This window comes from Taudactylus pleione, unplaced genomic scaffold, assembly GCF_031769625.1.
Source record: "Taudactylus pleione unplaced genomic scaffold, aTauple2 ptg000202l, whole genome shotgun sequence".
NCBI lineage: Eukaryota > Metazoa > Chordata > Amphibia > Anura > Myobatrachidae > Taudactylus > Taudactylus pleione.
This window is the reverse complement of record NW_028284604.1, coordinates 13,067,792-13,089,741: the sequence shown is the minus strand read 5'-3', so window position 1 is coordinate 13,089,741 and position 21,950 is coordinate 13,067,792. Positions and strand designations below refer to the sequence as shown.

Below are 21,950 nucleotides of genomic sequence, written 5' to 3'. Positions count from 1 at the left end.
CTCAAAGTACGGTAAGTAAATGTTTATCATGAGGATCAATGAACGCTATTTTTCTTTATAGTGCAAACTGTAGTAATAAACTATTGAACGTACCACAATGCAAATCATTAGAGGTATATGTAAAATATTTGGTAACAACAAAGAGGTCTTTAAGGCAGGTGCAATCTTCTTGCTAACCAGTTACAGTATTATTCTTAAGTGCAAATCCAGTGAATACTAATAAAAAATATATATAGGGACCTCAACTGGTTTCAGCCATACGGTGGTATCCAGTTAGCAGCGCTAAAGTAGTGCTGCTAATGGATCAACGTAAGGCTATCCATTTAGCTCTGAAGTGCCACCCAACGCTGGCACTTATTGTGGATTTTTTGGGGAACATAATGTATTCTGAAAAATAATCCACAAAAAGTGCCATTTTTTTTCACCGCTGAAATGGCAAAAACACATAGGTCCATGAGCTTATCCTATGTGTTTTCGGGAAAAATATCCTATTATTTCGTCTGAAATAATAGGATAAGGGGATAAAAAAACATCGGCAAGAAACGGGAATAAACTGCAAAAATTCCCCATTTTTTTTCCTTAGTCTGGTTCTCTGTTTCAAGTGACAGGAGGGTTCCCAAATGGGGAAATAATATAAGGGACATATATAATTAAGAAAAGGATTGTCCTAAGGATTGACAACTCATTAAAGTAATCCATTATGACGTGATTTAACAGTTTTCACTTACTTTTACTTAGGAATATCGACCAGAATGGCATTGACTGATGCTCTCCAAGACAAGTCAGATATCAGTGACCCGGAAGAGGAAAAAGGAGAAATATATATGGCTCCTCTTTCAAGTCATATTGAATCCATCAAACAGAAAGATTACTTCATGTTACAAGATATACATCCTGAAAAAGATGAACAGCACAACACAAATGTGCAAAAAGCAGTTTCTGATGAGACGTTCAATGAACTACCCATGATGCCTCCATTCAATAGCGACCAGATACCTCCAGCGATGAGGCATGACATCAGTGAGCATACGGCTCTCATTTACTCAGAGCAAAGCCAGTTCCGCAAAACCATGTCCAGGAAGCTGAATGTTCTTAATGGTCACGTGAAAGACATTAACAAATCTCTCAAACAGATTATGGCTTCAGAGAAGTCCAGTTCTGAACTCCTTATGCAGCAGAATGCAATTTTAGAAAAAATTGCCTCAAATCTGCAGTTGATGTCACAGCAACATCAGCAATCTGCACAAATGTTTATAAGTGTTATGCAGCAAGGGATACAACTGTTCAGCTCATCTAAAGAAGCAACGTATTCTAGCAGGACTTGTGGGGGTGCTGGTGAAAAAAATGAACATGTGACTGTAGCCCCTAGTTCAGCTAAGGGAAATATTCGCATTCATGGTGGTAGAGTGAGTAGACACAGCCGGTCTCTTAATCCTCTAGAGCCATCTGCCATTCTAGGGCATGGCAAACAATAGAGACCAATTCCCATTTTGCCTTATGTGCAATTAAGACCAGTCACGATGTTAGGTTGCTTTACATAATGTAAAACTTATAATAGTATTATTGTTAAAAAAAATAGATTTCTATTTCCTTTGGCTACATCTTTGCACAATTCCATTTATCTAGAGACAGATTTCCCAGTTTTAAGGCTATCAATGTTTCCTTAAACAATATTGTAATGTTTTTATGTTTTTATTACTATTGCTTTTTTCACAAAATATTTTTCTAAATCACTATGCATAATTACAAAAAGCACCATAGGCAGATATTAAAATATTTATATTTTTATACTATACTGTATATTAAATATGGATTTACGGCAATAGGCAGCATATGGTTTTTTTTAACCATTCTCTTCAAAATCCATTAAAGTTCCCAAAGGAGAGACAATCCAAGCAGCATTCAGTGTGACTGTAGCGTAGGCTGAAATTCCTTTGTGCAATTACCAACACTATTACCTATTCTCTTTTTCTTTCCTTTTTATACTTGTGATTGAGAAATCTAAGGTACATTCCAAAAATTGTCCTTGGCATGGAGAGAATTCTTTATTTTTTATTCTTCTGCACCATATTTACCAATAATCCTGCAACCTTGTCAATCCCCTAATTACACCCTTGAAAACACAAGTTGCATTGTTGTTGCCTTCTAACACTTTTGTGTGTCGGCTCCTCAAGAATTGACTTGCACATTTCTATCAATATGTCTTATTCTGAGAGAATTTAAAAGACATCTAATTGAGCCTTAACATCTTCTGTGCATGTCTTATTCTGATACAATTTGTGTCATATCTGTTCATCTCAAAATACATTTATAAATGTACTTTACAGTAATTTCCTCTATTGTAATCGACATTACATGGTGGCAAGATGCCTACAGGGAACTGACATTTCTCATGCTTTAGTTAGTATATGACGAGTCAGAAGTCTTTCCTAATTATAGAAATGCTACAGAGATCGCAAAATGAATATTATTTCTCTGCAGACTTCTCATACCATTACTGGTGGATGGTGCTGGATTTAAAGATGTATTTTCTTATACACAGTAAGATAATCCTTAGATGCTGGACTAGTATTGGGCCCATAAGGACTGGTTTGCTGCTAATAGACCATTATGTTATGTATTGTTGTTTTGTATGAAACAAGTCAAAGTATTATCGGTTCTAACAGAGAACCCTTTCAGGTATATATAGTATGACTGTAACAATCACTTCACTATATACTGTGTCATATTTACAAACAAACAAAAACAATAAGGAGCAATACAGGATCTATGATCTTTTGTCGGGAATGTTTGGTATGTACTTAGGTTTACGGATAATGTTTTATTCTTTACATCTTCTAATGAGAAGTATAGTGTAGAAAATATACCAAATTACATTTAAACATTACAGCATTTTCCCAGCCTGTCCCTGTTCAATCCTTAAATTGTTTGTCACTGTTCCTCATAATGAATGTATGAGCAGAGGGAACACTGGTGATGTCTGTAATTATGTCACTATTCATGAAAACTGCAATTATTTTCTAGATAAAGAGTTTCCACTGATCCTATACTTGTATATGCAAATAGAAATAAAATTTTGCATTAAAAGTAACTATTAGCTAGTTTTAGAAGCTGAGGTACAGTAAATTACTGGTTGGTACATAAATGCAAAGGAACAGATATGGCTAAATATCTGTGCACACCAATATATAACAAATAATCACTTTGCATATAATGTATTTGATGGCAACATAAATACTGAATTAGAATTCAATATATTGTAGCTACTTTATTATGTAATAAGCGTTAGGAGTAAATTAAAGTGAAAAAAAAAAATCTGTATTTTTTTATGTATGTTGAGTTGCACTTCTGTTCTTTTCTTGTTTTTTTTTTTTTTTTTTTACTAAAACTTGTTTTTATGCTTTATAAAACCTTCTATGTATCAATGTTAGATCCACATTTGTTCCTTTAACTTGATGTGTATTGTAATTTGTTAAATAAACCTGCATACCTTTTGCCCTTTTCTGCTTGGGGATACGAGACAATGCTATTTCAAGTGTACGATTCCAAGTTGGTCGATAATACCTGGAAAAGTAGGTTGAGGTGTTTGTGAGAAGGGCAAGGTTACAGCTGCAGTCTGGATGGGATTTCTGTCCTTGGTTTCAATTTTCTTAGTACTTTACAACTATTAAAACAAATGGCTTTGTCCAGTTCTCCTGCAAAGGATGCTAGTCCAGTAAGCTTACATTTTATATTTTTCTGTGGACCACAGGAATACTGGTGTAATTTCTAAGAAAGTGTGAAATGAAGAAACAGTCCAAAACTGCCCTCAATGTCAAGTAAAATAGGCAAAATACACAGAATCCATTTGTAATTAACCATAATAATTAATTGTGTTGGTCTATCATATAAAATATAAAACACTAATTTGATCTTTTTTTTTTATTGCTGAAGCATTAACTATTATAATACCACTAAAAGGACTTTTATACATCATCTTAACACAAAGTACTGTACATTGGAATTGTTTGAGGTGCAGTATGCCGCAAGGAAAGTGTAAAACCATAGAATCGGGGCAGTGTTTTTCAAATCTATTTCTCAAGTACTTATCACTGGTAATATTTTGAAGATTTGTGGGAACAGCTGGAAAAATGACTGACCCTGCCAAATAGATTATCCTGTCCATGACTTGAAAAACTCTTCATTAGGGAATGAGGAGACCATGGTAAAAGTTAAAAATCTGTGAATGTCATGGGATGTAAAATAGGGGTTTGAATATAAATATTACTGTGCTCTAGTTCTTACAAGGCTCTGTGCTCCAAACTTCCTTACATGATGCCTTTTAAAAGCTGGTAAAGGGGTAAGGCCAGCAGGCATACAGACATACCAACGTGACCCATCTAAGGAGGGAGATGTTTGTCTGACTTGGAAGATTGGGATTTCTCACTAACAAGTTGACTGGTTTCATTTGGATTACATTAGTAAAATACATGCTGTGAATACAATTATTAAACCCAGGTCAACAACATTGCAATGTCAGAAGAGTATAAGAATTAAAACTCCCAGGGACAAACCAGACCATTTAAACCATTGTTATAAAATACAGAAGTCCCTGGTACACGTGGCAATGAAGGCGTAATTATAGTGCAGGGAAAAGACTTGGGGAGGCTGTTAGCAGAGTTCTAAATGGGAGTATGCTGATTTGTGTATGATGATATATCAGGTGTGCAAGTGGAGTTTAGTCTACACAACAGGATACTTAAGCAGGTCTGAGGTTTATTAGCCAGGTAGAAACAAGTGACTTTAGATTAGAGATGAGTAGTTCGGTTCCCTGGAAACCGAACACACCCAAACTTAGGGAAAACGAGTGGATCAGAGTCCCAGCTCATGTCTTTCCACCAACCAAAACAAGGCAAAACGTCATCTTCCCGGCATTTGATCTTGTGTGTTTTGAATTTCATAAGTCCCTCATGATCAGGCTCCATTGCACACAGGGGGGAAGAGGGAGAGGGTGTGGGACTGTGGCTGGAGCACTGTGAGGCATTGTATTAAAAAAAACACTATAGTAAGCCATAAGGGCACCATTAGGCTGCCATTCAGTCAGAAGGAGCTAGCTAAGTTTAGGTTTAAGAGTTTAATTGGTATATCTGGAGATAGGAGTAAGTGTCTGGGAAGTGTGACTGCATTGAAGGCATCATTGTCTTTCATCACTCAGTGTATGTATGTTTTGCACACTCACACACTGCCAGGGCCGGATTAAGGCTTGTGGGGGCCCTGGGGCAACTAAGTTGTGGGGGCCTCCACCAAGCCACACAGCCTACCCTCCCTCCCCCGCCACACGGAACCTACCCCCACCCTCCCTGATTACTTACCTTCTGGCTCTGTGTTGTGAATGCAGCAGCACAGTCAGCACTGCTGCATAGAGCGCCTACTGAGGTCCGACATCAGTGATCAGCGTCGTGGATAGGATGTGTCACGTGATGCTGATGAGTGCACTTGGGAGCCGCTCTACGCTCTATGTGGCAGCGCTGACTGTGCTGTTGCATTCAGAACACAGATCAGCGGCAGCTCAGCCCCCATCTGGGAACCCTGTGTGGGCAGGGGCAAATACAGTATTTCCTGGGGGGTTTACATACATTATGTAAACAGTATGTATATATATATTTATATAGACAAACAAATTACTAATGGGGCGCTTCTTTTTGGAACACAACTTTTAAAATGTGTATCTTCTATTTTCTTTATGGAGACAATTTCACTGTCTGTTCCTATTTGATTTTCGTTTCAATCAGTTAGTCCAGAAAATGAGCTTGCTTCAAATCCTCCTTGAGGTTCTATAAAACGATACCCTCGTACCAAAAACACCCAGACAATTGGCCCAAGGCCAGTATTAATAAACAAATTAAGAAATAATTAAATTTCTAAAATGATCATATTCTTTCTTTATTAAAAAACCAACAATACAATAAATGAACATTTCTTAAGGTGCATACACACACAACGATTTTTTGAATGATTATCGTTAAACGATATCGTTTAACGATAATCGTTTGAAAAAATCGTTCACTTTCTGAGTCAAACGATGAACGATTATTGTTCATGCGCGTTCACGTTTGTAGTTTGTAGTTCAGTCAGACTTGTCAACTCAACGATTTTCATTAAGTTAATATGCAAAAATCATTTGTAGTTCATAAAAATCGTTCATTACATTTAGTAAATGAACAACTTTAGTAAGCGATTTTAGTAAATTTTTTCAAGGGAAAAAATTGTTTACTAAAATCGTTCATTAACTAAATCGTTGTGTGTGTATGCAGCTATACATGCTAATAATATTGGACACCCATCGATCTTTAAAGAAGGATAATTAATCACCTTCCAATCGGAAAAATTGTTTAGATGTAGTGTCCACCTTTCATTTAAAACCCGACGCGTTTCGTCTCTTTATGAGACTTCCTCAGGGGTAAATCTCCAATTACACACTTGTATTCAATGTGATACCAAAAATTTGTTGTATGGTTTATCTGAATCAGATGTTGTAGAACCTCAGAATTGGAATACATATGCCTATATCCGTGATTTATGGTTGACCCTCTAGTAGTTGGTTCATAAAAACATGAAAACTATGCATGTGCTTCTCAATCCAGCTGCTACAATTGCTGCTGATTGTAGCAGCTGGATTGAGAAGCACAAGCACATGCATAGTTTTCATGTTTTTATGAACCAACTACTAGAGGGTCAACCATAAATCACGGATATAGGCATATGTATTCCAATTCTGAGGTTCTACAACATCTGATTCAGATAAACCATACAACAAATTTTTGGTATCACAATGAATACAAGTGTGTAATTGGAGATTTACCCCTGAGGAAGTCTCATAAAGAGATGAAACACGTTGGGTTTTAAATGAAAGGTGGACACTACATCTAAACAATTTTTCTGATTGGAAGGTGATTAATTATCCTTCTTTAAAGATCAATGGGTGTCCAATATTATTAACATGTAAGAAATGTTAATTTATTGTATTGTTGGTTTTTTAATAAAGAAAGAATATGATCATTGTAGAAATTTAATTATTTCTTAATTTGTTTATTAATACTGGCCTTGGGCCAATTGTCTGGGTGTTTTGGTACGAGGGTATCATTTTATAGAACCTCAAGGAGGATTTGAAGCAAGCTCATTTTCTGGACTAACTGACTTGAAACGAAAATCAAATAGGACCAGACAGTGAAATTGTCTCCATAAAGAAAATAGAAGATACACATTTTAAAATTTGTGTTCCAATAAGAAGCGCCCCATTAGTAATTTGTTTGTCTATTTATAAATTAGTCCTTCTAACAGAGGACTTACTGAAGGGTGCCGCTGTTTTTTGTTTGTTATTTATTTAATAGCGCAGTTTAGGATTTTTTTTTGTGTGATATATATATATATATATATATATATATAAATAATATATGTAGCAAACATATAATATATATAAAATACACACATAAACAGTATACACACACAAATACTGTGATAGGATTACTGGTAAAGTGTTCAGTGGTAGATACATTTGTCCTAGGTTTTTGACCTATGTGTTATAAAACCCCCAGGAGAAAGTCTGCAGTGAAGCAGATTTAAGTATCGGCTTTTGGAAAAGCCGGTTTGGGACCTGGGGGTGTGGATGTGAGGAGAGGGTGGGCTCCATCCACAACCCACTCCAGGTTTTTTATTTTAGGCCTGTTAGCCTGCTCATTAGGGTCTGCACCTGGAGCTGGCTGATATAGGCTGTGTGTGTTTGTAAGCTAGTGTCTCATACCTGGGAGAGCAAGCAGACTGGCTGGCTAAGAGACACCTGGTGAAAACTACCTGTAAGGTTTTGTGCATGCGTTTGTGTTAATGGTGGAGGCAGTAGGCCCCACTATTTTTGTAGAGAGGGAGCCTCTTGTTTAGTTAGCGCCCAGACGGGCTAGCATTTACTTTTATGTTTTGTTTTTCTTTTTACATTGCACAATAAAGACTGGCGCCGACCAGTTAGCACGAGACCCCAGACTGGTGTACTGTTTTCCAGCTGCTGTGTGTGTGAAGAGGGAGTCCATCTGCCCTAGGAGAGGGACCCCTATTCCGGTCCTGTTACAATTGGTGGAGAATGCGGGCAAGCACACACTGAAAAGTGCAGCAAGGAAAATTTGTCCTTTAAAATTTCAAGGGGCTGACAAGTGATCGAATCCCTGGAGGTGGCATCAGCCAATGCTCAGAGAGGCAAGGTTCAGCTTCCAACCAGCACCTGGAGGTAAAATGGAGGATGTAGTAAAAGCCCTGCTTCAGGCTACAGCAGCAACAGGAGACTAATAAAATACAGCAGGAAGCTACCCGGGCCCAGCAGGAGGCTACCCAGACACAGCAAGAAACTAACAAGATTCAACAAGCGGCCATAGCGGAAAACCGCCAGGTACAACAACTAGGGGCCTGGTCTGGAGTGGCTAATACTGGTCCTCCCACAACCACTCACTCCATACGAGCCAGTCACTTCCTGCAAAAGATGACTTCAGGCGATGATGTGGAGGCATATCTCACCACGTTTGAAAGAACGGCCGAATGGGAGAGTTGGCCTAAGGAGCAATGGGCAAGTCTGGTGGCACCTTTTCTGTCTGGGGAGCCACATAAGGCCTATTACGATTTGTGCCTGGCCGATGCTAAGGACTATGAGAAGTTGAAACGGGAGATCCTAACTCGCTTGGGGGTCACCACCTTTGTTCGCGCCCAACGAGTCCACCGCTGGGAGTTCCAAATGCACAGACTTCCACGCTCGCAGATGCACAACCTCGTCAATCTATACACCAATTGGCTACAGCCCGAGACGCTGACAGGACCACAAATTGGAGAACAAGTCGTAATGGACCGGTATCTGTGATCAATACCTGCATCCTTGCGCAAATGGGTGAGCCATGCCGTCCCTAAGTCCGCCGACCAGGTAGTCGAACTGGTGGAGAGGTATGTAGTGGCTGAGGAGCTGACGAGTCTGCCCCACCGAGCCCCGATGGTGCATCGGAGAACTCCCAACAACAATGGTAAGACTGTTCCTGGGGAGAAGGGTGCTAGGCGGTGGAACGTGCCTAAGACTGAGGGTGGGAAACCTGAAGACAAGCTTGCCAGGCCAGGAAGGTTCCTGCCACGCAAAAGATTAGACATTAATGTGACTCAATGTTTCCGATGTGGTGGCTTTGGCCATATAGCCGCTAATTGTTCACTTACCTCTGAGCCCATGCAATGTGACACTGCTTCTGTCAACCGCAAGGGATCTTTCTTTGCACAGCTAGCCTGTACTGCTGACCGACAGGCTGAGACTGATAAACACCTGTGTGTACTCACTGTGGAAGGCAGCTGAGTAGAGGCTCTGTTAGACTCTGGTAGCCTGGTTACACTTTTGAGAACTGAGCTGGTGAACCCTTTGAAACATAAGGGAAAAACTGTTGGTGTGACATGCATACATGGGGATACTCTGTATTATATTACTGCCGAAGTGAACATCTAGACACCATGTGGTTCCGTGGTAGTCTCTGTGGGTTTGGTACTGGACTTAATGTATGATGTGATATTGGGAAGAGACTTTGCACACTTCTGGAAGTTATGGGAAAGCCGGTTTTGCACAGTGGTAAATCAACCTGCCTCATCTGAAAGGGTGACTGACGTAGTGACAGAGTCAGAGATGTTCGCATTTTCTAGTATGATTGGCGAACTAGAGAATGCGGAGCATGATGGTGGCTCGCCAAGTGTTGTAGAGTCCGTTGATCGTCTGCCTGATTTAGAGGTCAGAAGAGAGGTCTTTGCCGTAGAGCAGTTAAATGACCCAACTCTGGTGAAAGCTAGGGAGAATGTCAAGGTGGTCAATGGTAAACCCATAGATCCTGATAGTCCCTTGACATATCCTGACATGGTAATATGTCAGGAACTGTTGTATCAGATGACTAAGAAAGGGAAGGAGATTGTGGAACAATTAATAGTCCCCAAAGCTTACAGGAGAACGGTGTTAGATCTGGCCCATGGTCATATAACGGCAGGCCACCTAGGGGTAGAGAAAACCACTGAGCGAATCGTGCAGAGGTTTTTTTGGCCCAGTATCCATAAAGAGGTATCTGACTTTTGCGCCTCCTGCCCTGAATGCCAGTATCATGCTCCCAGACCACATTTCAAAAGTCCTCTAGTTCCACTACCAATTATAGAGGTACCATTTGAAAGAATAGCTATGGACTTGGTTGGACCCATGTTGAAGTCTGCCCGGGGACATTTTGTGCATGCGCTTGTGTTGATGGTGGAGGCAGTAGGCCCCACTATTTCTGTAAAGAGGGAGCCTCTTGTTTAGTTAGCGCCCAGACTGGCTAGCGTTTACTTTTATATTTTGTTTTTCTTTTTACATTGCACAATAAATACTGGGGCCGACCAGTTAGCATGAGACCCCAGACTGGTGTACTGTTTTCCAGATGCTGTGTGTGTGAAGAGGGAGTCCATCTGCCCCAAGAGAGGGACCCCTAATCCGGTCCTGTTACAACACATACATACACACTAACACATATACACACACATATACAGTATACACACACAAACACATACATACACACTAACACATATATACACATAAACAGTATACACACACATAAACACACACATATACAGTATACACACACATAAACACACATATATACAATATAAACACATACATACACGCTAATATACCCACAGCAGTATACACAAACACTAACATATTTACACATTAACACATACATACACATATATACACATTAACACATACATACACATATATACACAATTAAACAGTACATATATACACACTTACCTTTTTATGCAGCTGCTGGTCACATCCTTAGGCTCCGCTCCCTCACCCAGTGATGCCGCTATTCATGGGTCATTTGGGGGCGGGGCTTGTCATATTGGCTCCGCCCCTCCGGACATGTTAGCACGGGGAATAATTGGTCCGTCAGGGGGGGTTTCTAGCTTCTCAGAAACTCTGAGGTGGGGGCCCCTCTGTGTGTGGGGGCCCCTGTTGCCCCGCCCTTAATCCAGCCCTGCACACTGCAGTGCAAACAAACAGGCTACTGTCTGTGTTGCTATTGCAGCAGTATACTGTATTGTTTATATGTCCAAAAAATGCTCTACTGTGTTTGAGGCTGCTGCACCCCAAGAAGACCTCTTTGTTTTGAGTATTTCCCAGTTATATAGATATATATATATATATATAAAAAATTGCAAAATAAATATATATATTTGGCTTCATGTCTTGTCTCAAGATGGCCACTGAGCATGTGCAGGGGTCGTCTTGTTTTTACTATGTAACAGTAACATGGTGGGAGACGGAGGTCTCCTACTTAGCTCCTAGGGGTAAATTTACTAATGGTCGAGTTTGGGATTCACTAAAGTCAAAAGCGACCTAAAATCTGACTTTAGATCAGGCATGTCAAACATGCGGCCCGAATAAACATTTTCTGCAGCCCCAGAGTGTGGGCTCACATATATATAATATGTGGCATACACCCCTGCCATGATCGGAGAACAGCTCAGATCGGGCAGTGTTTACTTACCAGGCTGGCAACAGTGGTCTCTGAAGCGATCGCTTCAGTGGCCAGCGTTCCCAGTGATGAAGCGCACAGGTGATATCATGATGTCACCCGCGACGAGCGGAGCCTGCGCCTGCCGCTCTGGACCTAATTAGATTCAATCAGCAGCGTCTAAGCAGGACGGCGTGGACTGGAGCGGTGCCCAGCGGCCATTGTGAAGAAAGGTAAGTACTGCACAGACAGGTGAGTGGGGCCTGTTCTATACTGGGAGGGAGCACAACATAAGGGGCATTACTGGGGGATCTAAATAAGGGGCATTACTGGGGGCACTACTAAGGGTATTACTGGGGGCACTGCATAAGGTGCACTTATAGGGGCATTACTGGAGCACTGCATAAGGGGCGCTACTAGGGACATTACTGGGTGCTCTGCATAAGGGGCATTACTGGGGGCTCTGCATAAGGGGCATTACTGTGGGCACAACATAAGGGGCATTACTGGGGATACTACATAAGGTGCACTTCTAGGGGCATTACTGGGGCACTGCATAAGGGGCTAGGGACATTACTGGGGGCTCTGCATAAGGGGCATTAGTGGGGGCACTGCATAAGGGGCACTGCTAGTGACATTACTGGGGGCATTACTGGGTCACTGCATAATGGGCACTGCAGAAGGGGCATTGCATAATGGGCACAAATTCAGAGGGCATTGCAAAAGGGGCTCTAATACTGGGTGGAATTGCATAAGGGGCACTACTACAGGGGGCACTGCATTGGTTTTTATTAATAGTAGACGTTTCAAAATTGCATATAAGACTTTTTTTTTTTTTGCGGCTCACACACTCGTAGACCTTGAATATTCGGCCCGGTTGGTATTTTGAGTTTGACATGCCTGGTTTAGAACATTGTACCAACAAATTATATTTTTAAATAGAGGACTATAGAAACCAGAGAATTACTAATGGTCAGTTTGCAAAACAACCAAAAAACTATGGCAAACCTGCCCAAACTATAGAACTGTATGATCTCCTGTAGATGAGTCTGGGAGAAGCACTGCACAGATCAGTATATTCCTCGTCATCTATTATGATGCCCACTGAAGCCGATTGCTGAGAGATGGATAACATTCTGTCTATATACTCATTCATGTCCTTGCATGCAGTTAGCTCTGTAGCATATAAAGTTAATTCTCATTATACTTGTATCTTCATAAGCCATCTGCAGAGTCACCCACAAATAATGTGCTGTCACTTTACTGTGGATACGGAATATACGTGTGATAAAGCTAGATCTATTATTGTCTCTATAGCTCTAACCTCTTCCGACTTAGATTATAACCATGATTGCTAGTAACTTTCCATAGCTTTTCCCACTTTAACTTCATCACCATAGCAAACTTCCATGTATCATTATTTTCTGCAATTGTCAGCTTCTCAAATCGCACACTGATCCCTGCACTGTACATTCTTCATACAGGTGAATAAGGGTCTGTGTGTACTCACTCAGATCCTCTTATTCTGTGTTACTGCAGCTTGTTGATCTTGGTATCAGCTTGTTCTACACTAAGGGTATCTGGACTTCTGGCAGCCGGAATCGTGCACAGCGATGGTCTTGGGTCAGATCCCACTTGTGTTAGGTTGAGCCTATGGCTTGGCTCATAGCCTATTAGCAGAGCAGTGTACTTGGCCCATAACCTGTTAGCAGTGTCGTGTAATTGGCCCATAACATATTAGCAGAGTATAACTGAGTGTGTCTAGGTGCGTGACCTATTGGCATAGTGACCAGGGAAGGACACTGGGATCAGTAACTTCATAGATGGCATGTTGTAAATATATGTATATAACCACAGACCGTACACTGAGGGTACCCTGGACCTAGGATGTTAAGTGAATTGCGCAGCAGAGGTGCTGTCGGAGGTCAGACCTCCTGAAGAGCTGTGATGGGTCCTAGTGACCGCCGGCTCTTACCTTATGGATGGAGGCAATACAGAGCACTCCTCACCCAGTATTATTCACTCCCCTGAGGACATGTCCGGCCACAATCACCCGCACACCGTGCCATGCACATTTTCAGAATAACAAACCTAAACTAACTAAAATGTTGGTAGGTAATGCTAGTGGGTTGGCTAAAATTATAAAAAATATCTCTTCACTCCTTCCACTTGATTCTCTTTTGAAAGAAAATCTTAAACCTAAACCACCTATTATATTTAGAAAAGAAAAGAACCTCAAAAACTTTTTGGCTCCCAGTATGTACTGTATACTTCAGAAATTGAAAGAAAATCCAATGGTTTCAGTCTAAATCAAGTGGGAACTACTGCTGCAACCATAAAATATGTCTAACGTGCTCTTTAATGCAAAATAAAGATAACACCAGGGCCGTAGCTAGGGTAGTGCAGCCGATACCATCGCACAGGGCACCACAGGTCAGGGGGCGCTGTTTGGGCCTTTTTAAATTTCTGTTTATTATCATTCTTGCTTGTAGCTTCCTCTTATTTCATCCCCAGCATCCTATCTCTTCCCTGGCCCTTTCCCGTGAAGCCATAGCCCTTTTTTGGGTGCATTATGTCCCTTTGAAAAATGAGGGGGGCACCAATGCTCTTTCTGGCACAGGGCACCAAAAAGTCTAGTTACGGCTCTGGATAACACCTCTGCCTCCATAGTTACTAAAGAGACATATTCCCTAAAAAAACCTTTGTAAAATGTAATACCATTTATGTGATCTACATACTTCAGCGTGAATGCGGTCTACAATATGTGGGCCCCACTACTCACCCTTTTAAACAGCGCTTTTTAGAGCATAGGTGCAATATTTTGAATAAAAATTGTAATCATGGTGTCTCACGTCATTTCAGAGACTTATGGTTCATACACACGGTCAGATCAGAGATATGTGAGCAGACTAAAAACACATTTACAGCTGAGTTGTTTATTTTCTATACCTTCTTCCTACTCTAGCCGCAGTCCTGAAACCAATGTGAGCATCAAGTCATGAGTCTTCCCACTCACACCCACACTGCACCTTGCTGAGGCTGCAAGTAGGGTCTGCATAAACATTAGGTCAACCCAGGGCACCAATGGTTATGGGGTAGCCTAAAACACTGAAAATTGTCACTATAGATGCTGCTCCTCAATGCAGGGGCAGTTTAAGAGAGGATGGGGCTGGTGTACATACGCCATGTGGGTCCCCTCCTCTCTGCGGTGCAGTAGATTCTGGAACTTGACAGTCTACTGTTCATGTGAAGGTCTCCGGCAGCATGGCGTCTGCGCTATGTTTCCAGTAACTTCTCTACTGCGCATTTGATTTGTACTTTTTCCGCAGCACCAACACGGGACTTCAGACAGGTAGATATTAAACATGGGTACATGGTGTGCACTGTGGTCCACCCTGGATCCATGTGCACCGCACATCCTGCACTCATTATAGATAAGCCAATGCCTCAATGTCACTGATGAGTTGGAAGAAAGTTGCAGAGCTACTTGCCTACTCTCCCAGGGGCAGCCAGAATGTCGGCAGGAGGGTGTGCCTAGGGAGACCTCTGAACTTCCACCAGCACTAACTACAGTATGAGACACAAAGGTACCTTCCCAGACATATGCTTCCACTTAATCTGTAAAATTTAGTTTTTCATTCATAAATTAATTAATTTAGTCAAATTGTTAAATATGGGAGCAGACATAAACCTCTCCCAGATATATGATTTTGACGCATCTATAGATGCACTGTAGATCCCCAGGATGATGACTGTGGTGCAATTGTATATTTGTAATTGAAAATCGTTCTTCACTTCCTGAGATAAGTGAGTGAGATGATTAATATCATATATTTAACTCTTGAGCTAACTTAGTGATTATAGCAAGATACCACCAAGTGAAGCCTTAGTAGTGCACAAGGCTTGTCTAAAGACATGGCAGACTTAATTCAATGATTACAAATAAATAAAATGGGATGTAGTGAGTATGCTGGCGGACGGGATGCCAGCCGTCGAAATCCAGACGTCGGAAGCCGGACCCTGGACTAAAGATATGTGTCGAAATCCCAGTCTAAATACCAATGCCAGAATCTCGACAGATGCCATCACGATCGAAGGTACACCAGGGCATCTTAAATGTTAGCCGCATATGGGGGGGGAGGTTAGGTTTAGGCACGACAGTGGGGTTAGGGATAGGCTTTTAGGGGGGGAGGGTAGGGTCAGGCACCACTGGGGGGGTTAGGGACCACTGGGGGGGGTTAGGGGGGTTAGGGTTAGGCACTAAGGGGGACGCTTATGTCTAGGCAGTAATGGTTAGGCTTAGGGAGCAGTGTGGGGAGGGTTACGGTGGAAGAAAGGAGCATTAGGGGGAGAATGGGGGAGCCTTAGTATACTTACCCGACACCTGTCAGGATTCCGAGTATCGGGATGCCACTGTCAGCATTTTGATAGTAGGCATCCCAACTGCTGGTATTTCATACCCAACCCAATAGAACATAGATAAAAACATTAACTTGTCACTTTAGTTTTTTAACATTGATCACAGCACAGTGCAGTATAATCAAAAGCATAGTAAATTTATGGCTCTATCTATTGACTTTTCTTTTGTTTATGTAATGAGCAAAACACCATTTGACATAATACAGGTGGAAGTATGGCAATTTTTGGATTGGGGATAAACACAACTGGCTCATGGTACAACCATACCACTAAAGATATTTATGATGACAGGTTATTGAGAGGAGGAGACAATCATGCAGAACTGCCAGCCACATTTGTGGCATAGTTACTGCTATTCTGTAAATTAATGGGTCAAACTTATGATATCTATTTTATGCTGAGCTAAAGATAGTCACGTTTCTTGGGAATCTTTCATTTATAATAGGTTGTAGACCAAGAAATTTCTCACAGCCACATCTGCATTAGTCTTGTGCAAGATTGTTGTCCATGGCCAAATGTCTGTCAACCAACAGTCTTTCAATTTAACATCATCATTACCATGAATCTTAAATACACCATACTGTAATACGGGATGCAGTTCAATTACTGGTGTCCAGAATGCCGTCTAACGGAATTGCAGTTCTGAGAGGCATGAAGGGAGCCAGCATTGGGAGGATGTGCTGGTCCATATAGTGCCATTTGGAGGTTTTTGGGGTACCTCCTAGGTGAGTCAGCTCACAGCTTATACATGTGCTGTTATTATGCAGTACATTAATTGTAATTATATGACCCAGAGTGGATGCTACAATTTGGTAGCAATAAGTATTTTAGGGTGAGCGTTTGGGCGTGGGGCCCCCGGAGTTGCTCTGGCTGGGCCTTTTTCAGGGCATCACCACTTAATTCACATAGATACTTTTTCATCACATTTCTATTTGTTTGTTTATTATTTATGTAATTTTAATTCTTTCTTATTATATTAACACTTATTGATTATCTTTACACATCTATACTTTACACTTCACTATCATCTTTCTTCCATTTTTCATGTGATGCCCTGGGAATGGTCCTTGGCTGGATTCTTTTGGGCTGCCCTGCGCCTCGGACGTGAACCCCTTAATGTTAGGGACACCGGTATAGATGAGCCTTGACGATGGCCCGGCGCTTAATCATATATTTGCAAATGTATGCAACTAATACCTCTGAATTTCTATTATCATGTAGGATTCAAGTATTTTTGCTAATATTGCTGCAGTGTGCTGGAGGGAATATCCCTTTTTTTCTGGAATTCCGACGCTGGAAGCCTGACCTGGTACAAAAGAGATCTTTAGCCAGTCGCCAAAATCCCAACAGCTGGCATCCTGAATTAAGGTAAGCAGGGAATCATAGCATGTAGCCACGGGGGGAGGGTTAGGTTTAGGCACCGCCGGGGGGACTTGGAGTCAGGAACCCCCTGGGGAGGGTTAGGGCTACGCTAAGGGAAAGGGGGGTTTAGGGTTAGGCACCACCGGTGGAAGGTTAGGGCTAGGCACCCCCTGAGAGGGTTAGGTGTAGGGTGTGGGGAGGGGGGTTAGGTTTGGGTACCCCCAGGGGGTCTTAGGGTTAGGCACCACCCTGGGTGTTTTAGGGTTAGGTACCTCTAAGGGAGGATTAGGGGGTGGGGAGGGGAGGGTTAGGATACTAATTTGCCCCAGTCAGGATCTTCATGCTCAGCCAATCTCCGGGGTCGGGATTTCATCCGCTGGGCGTAGGTCCGGCGGCACATACCGATTCCCCATAACACATGTATCAATTCATCAAATTAATTGTGTGCTTTTATTTCAGAAATTAAGGAAGTTCTGGTTATTAATGAGGGTGCTCTTCCCAGTTTCCCTTGTTCCACTTTTACCAGCCTTATATAACCAAATAGCTACTGTATGGTGGATACACTGTTTACAATTACTAAAAAGTTACTTGGGTGGCAGATGTTGGTAATTTTTTTTAGCTTCCACTGATAAACAGTAAGTAGTTGTGAAATAACAAGAATGTGTAGAAATTAAGTATCTCCTGAATCTAGGTTACTATTAGTCATTTGGTGGGATTTAGAATTAGCCAAATAATTAAGGGTCTTCCATTACAATTTAAGCCATGATTTCCCTTTAATTTTATGACACAGGACAGAGTTATTATTTACAGAGTCCTCTTGTCATAATTGTAATGTGCATATTACAATTTGGATTCTATATTTTAAAAAAAATGCAGTTACACTATATATATATATATATATATATATATATATATATGTACTCATCCAAAAAGAGGGATCGGCACTCATGGGATTACCTCCAACTAAATTTTATTAACACATGGCAAGATCGGTCTACGTCACATTTCAGGGCCTTAGCCCCTTCGTCAGGACCTCTGGTGTGCAGATAGTCACCTTATGTCACTCTATGCATTATTCTTTATTTATAGCACAGTGTGGGGCAGTTATACTTATATGTTACATGAGACACCTCTACCTTTGTCACGGTCGACCCTCAGGACCCTATAACCTGCCCTTACACTGTGTCAGTTAGGAAGGAATGTACTGCAGCTTTCAAAAAAATGTGGCGGTTGGTGATGATGGCACCTGGGCACCAACTGTCACAGACTGGCCAGTAACACTCCTGGTGAGTATGTGCTCTGCCAGCTGCTCCCCAATGAGGGGGATCAGATGGCCTCTTGTTACCTAGGGGTGATATGTAAGGGAGTGCCCAGCCCTATGGTGTGTGTGTGTGATTGGTGTAGTAAATGTACACCGGCTAGATGGTCTGGGATATATGACATGTTAGGGGGTCCTGAGGGCTGAGTGTGGGAAACGCTGCTCTATTTACATTACATTACATTTTCTAACCTAATCCCACCCAATTTGCTTAGCCCTATCCTATCATTTATTTGGTTCTGAAAAATTGGGCTCTATGCAGAATACTTTCACACAGGAATGTGCATCCCTTATAAGTAGTGTACTTGGCAGGATACAACCTTCATGTTGGGGCATTTACTGGTGGCTTCTTCTATGATTTTGTACAAGAGATTGAGTATAAAATAAATACTGTAGTGCGTAGTCGGGGAACATCGACCCGCTTGCGAGCGTACTGCCGCTCATGAGCGGGTCTGAATGACCCCCTAAGCCAATATTCAGTTTATTAATTTGTAGCACTGGCAAGGTGATGTACTCCACAGCTGGTTACTCTTATTGGTGCAGATGTTTTTCTTAGTGATACAATGGGGATTATTCTTTTTTTAAAAAAATTTTTATTCATCAGCGTAATAATACATTGGGGTTATTCTTATTAATGTGATTTTTTTTTTTTTGCAGCTAATGAAACCATCAACCTCCCAGCACCTCCACCATCTTATTTTGAAGTCCCAGCAGAAGGTGGTCACCGTGTGAGAGTTGAAAGAGACTTAACTGATCCACCGCCAACGTACGAGAGTCTCTTTAGCAGAGGGTAGGACAAAGCAAATATAACTTTCCATGTCATAGCTATAAATTACTGGACTCCTTAGCAAAATAATGAAAGGTCCCCAATCTTATTAACAACAGCCCAGTGCTGTATCATTGGAAGACCACAAACCCCACTGCACCTATCAGCAGATGTTTGGGTTGCTATAGTTGTAATTTACCTATAATAATGAAAATAACAATGTGTGTATATATATATATATATATATATATATATATAATGAAGACTATTAGTTATACGTAATATTCTGCAGGCAGCTGCAAGATTCCTAATTGACAAATTTTACATATGTATGTAATATTTGACTTTGGGCCTGATGTTGAGTATAGCATGCACCAGGTAGCAGAGTTGTGCTGTTTAGCTATCTAATGCCTGGTACCTGGTACCTAGGAAGGTAGATCTAGCCATGTGCAGATACAGGACAGATGACTTCTGTGTGTGCTGCCAGTACTGGAATCTGACTGACAATTACGACTTTGGTTTTAGGCAGAGCTGGCACTAGGGGTCCCGGCACCTGGTGCAGGCCATGCCCCCTCAGTGTGATGTCATACAGAGGGGCGGGGCCACAATCGCTGGGAATTACAGCAATGCCCGGAGCATCCTCAGGGACCAAGCAGTGCCTGAAAGCTGGAGAAGGCAGCACTGGGACCCCATTGCTGGCAATGGGAACCACAAACATGGCGAGAGAGAAGCAATGACAAACAGTTGTAATCTTAGACTACCATTGTTTGTTGAATAAAGAAAGGATGACATAATCCCTTTAGCGAGTACTAAAGGGGTTATGCAGTGTTGATAAAAGTTGGCCTCACCCTGTCCATGTGCTGGAAACCAATGATCTCATTGCCGCATCTTAGTGTTGTTTCCTGTCCATAGTCAGGGCCGCAACTAGGGGGCGGCTTGAGGTGCACGTGCACTGAGTGCGCCACTGCACCCGCCGCCAGTGTCCTCCAGCCCGGCGCTGCAGGAAGGCTCCAAGCTGGACACCCACTGAGATTTTATTATCAGCGGCGCCCAGCTCCTTACCTGCAGTGCCGTGGTAGCCGGAGGCTGGAGTTCTCTCCTGAATTCCAGCTTCTGGCTCTCCCCAAGTTCCGAGGAGCAGCTGGGCGGACCGGACAGCGGCGGATGGCGGAGCGGTGTTTTAGGTAAGTAATATATTTTTTTTTCTATAAGCGCCACTACAGGGGCATTACCATATGAGCACTACTACAGGGACAATAACATATGGGCACTACTACAGGGGCCTTACAATATGGGCACTACAGGGGCATTACCATATGGGCACTACTACAGGGACATTAACATATGGGCACTACTACAGGGGCATTACAATATGGGCACTACTACAGGGGCATTACTATATAGGCACTGCTACAGGGGCATTAACATATGGACACTACAGGGGCATTACCATATGGGTATTACTACAGGGACATTAACATATGGGTATTACTACAGGGACATTACAATATGGGCACTACTACAGGGGTATTACTATATGGGCACTACTACAGGGGCATTACTATATGGGCACTACAACAGGGTCATTACTATGGGGGCATTACTATATGGGACTACTACAGGGGCATTACCATATGGGCACTACAACAGGGGCATTACTTTATGGGCTCTACAGAGCCATTACCATATGGGCACTAGTACAGGGGCATACCTCAGGAGCCATTACTATAGGTGCACTGCTGAAGGGGGCATTACTATAGAGGCACTGATGCAGGGGGCATTACTAGGGAGGAATTACCAGGGGGGTGCATAATTACTGTCTTGCCCCGGGTGACAAAAATCCTAGTTTCGGCCCTGCCATAGTAAAAGCACAGACTGCGATATCATACTACAAACCTGCTGCTTACACTGTGAAGGCTAGGAGTACCCTGGAAATATCATTATGATTTAAAAATGTGATAAATATGACACCTATATTTGTGTCTTTTTAGATACGTAGAAATAACAGCCACAATACCGCAAAGCACATTATCTGTGTGGATCCCTGACCTTCCACCAAAATATGAAGATGTTTGTCCCATGTAGACAAGAAATCTACCTGTGGGCATGGATTGGACACCAGAGATGATGGACGTGTTCTCTGAGTGCTCATCTCTCAATGGTCATCTCTGTTCATCATCAGTTTCCTGCCCTCTACATCGGTGACCAGTATCCCATCTCACCTTCTGGCTGTGGGCAACCTATTGAGCTCTCCATCATAGCTCCAGGTGATATCCTTTATTAATTTAGATAAACAAAAACATATTTCCTAGAATCATTAGACTTTAGTTAGCAAATTGTTTTATGAAATACAGATAGAATGGCTGTTAGAATAGAAAAGTTAGGGTTAAACTTGATTCAGTAGCTATAATTTGTAGTTGATTGGCATGTCACTTTATCCCTATATATAGTAATCTCTACGGTTTAATCATTTCCGTGTTAGTACTTCATCAATATTTTATTGTTAATTACTTTATTAAGACAACTATTACTTAGTAGGTTAGTTAGCTAGTATGACATA

At 41.8% G+C, this 21,950-nt stretch overlaps 1 protein-coding gene across 2 annotated transcripts in view; it reads left to right on the top strand.

The window, feature by feature from the left end:
• Positions 1-3,340, top strand: part of SEMA6A (semaphorin 6A) — a 206,460-nt gene extending 203,120 nt beyond the window's left edge. For both annotated transcript variants that reach the window (XM_088477712.1, XM_088477711.1), the window contains one exon: positions 739-3,340. In XM_088477712.1, the coding sequence (XP_088333838.1) occupies positions 739-1,475 (737 nt within the window). In that variant the 3' untranslated portion in view covers positions 1,476-3,340. The remainder of the gene's footprint in view (positions 1-738) is intronic.
• Positions 3,341-21,950: the final 18,610 nt, after the last annotated feature.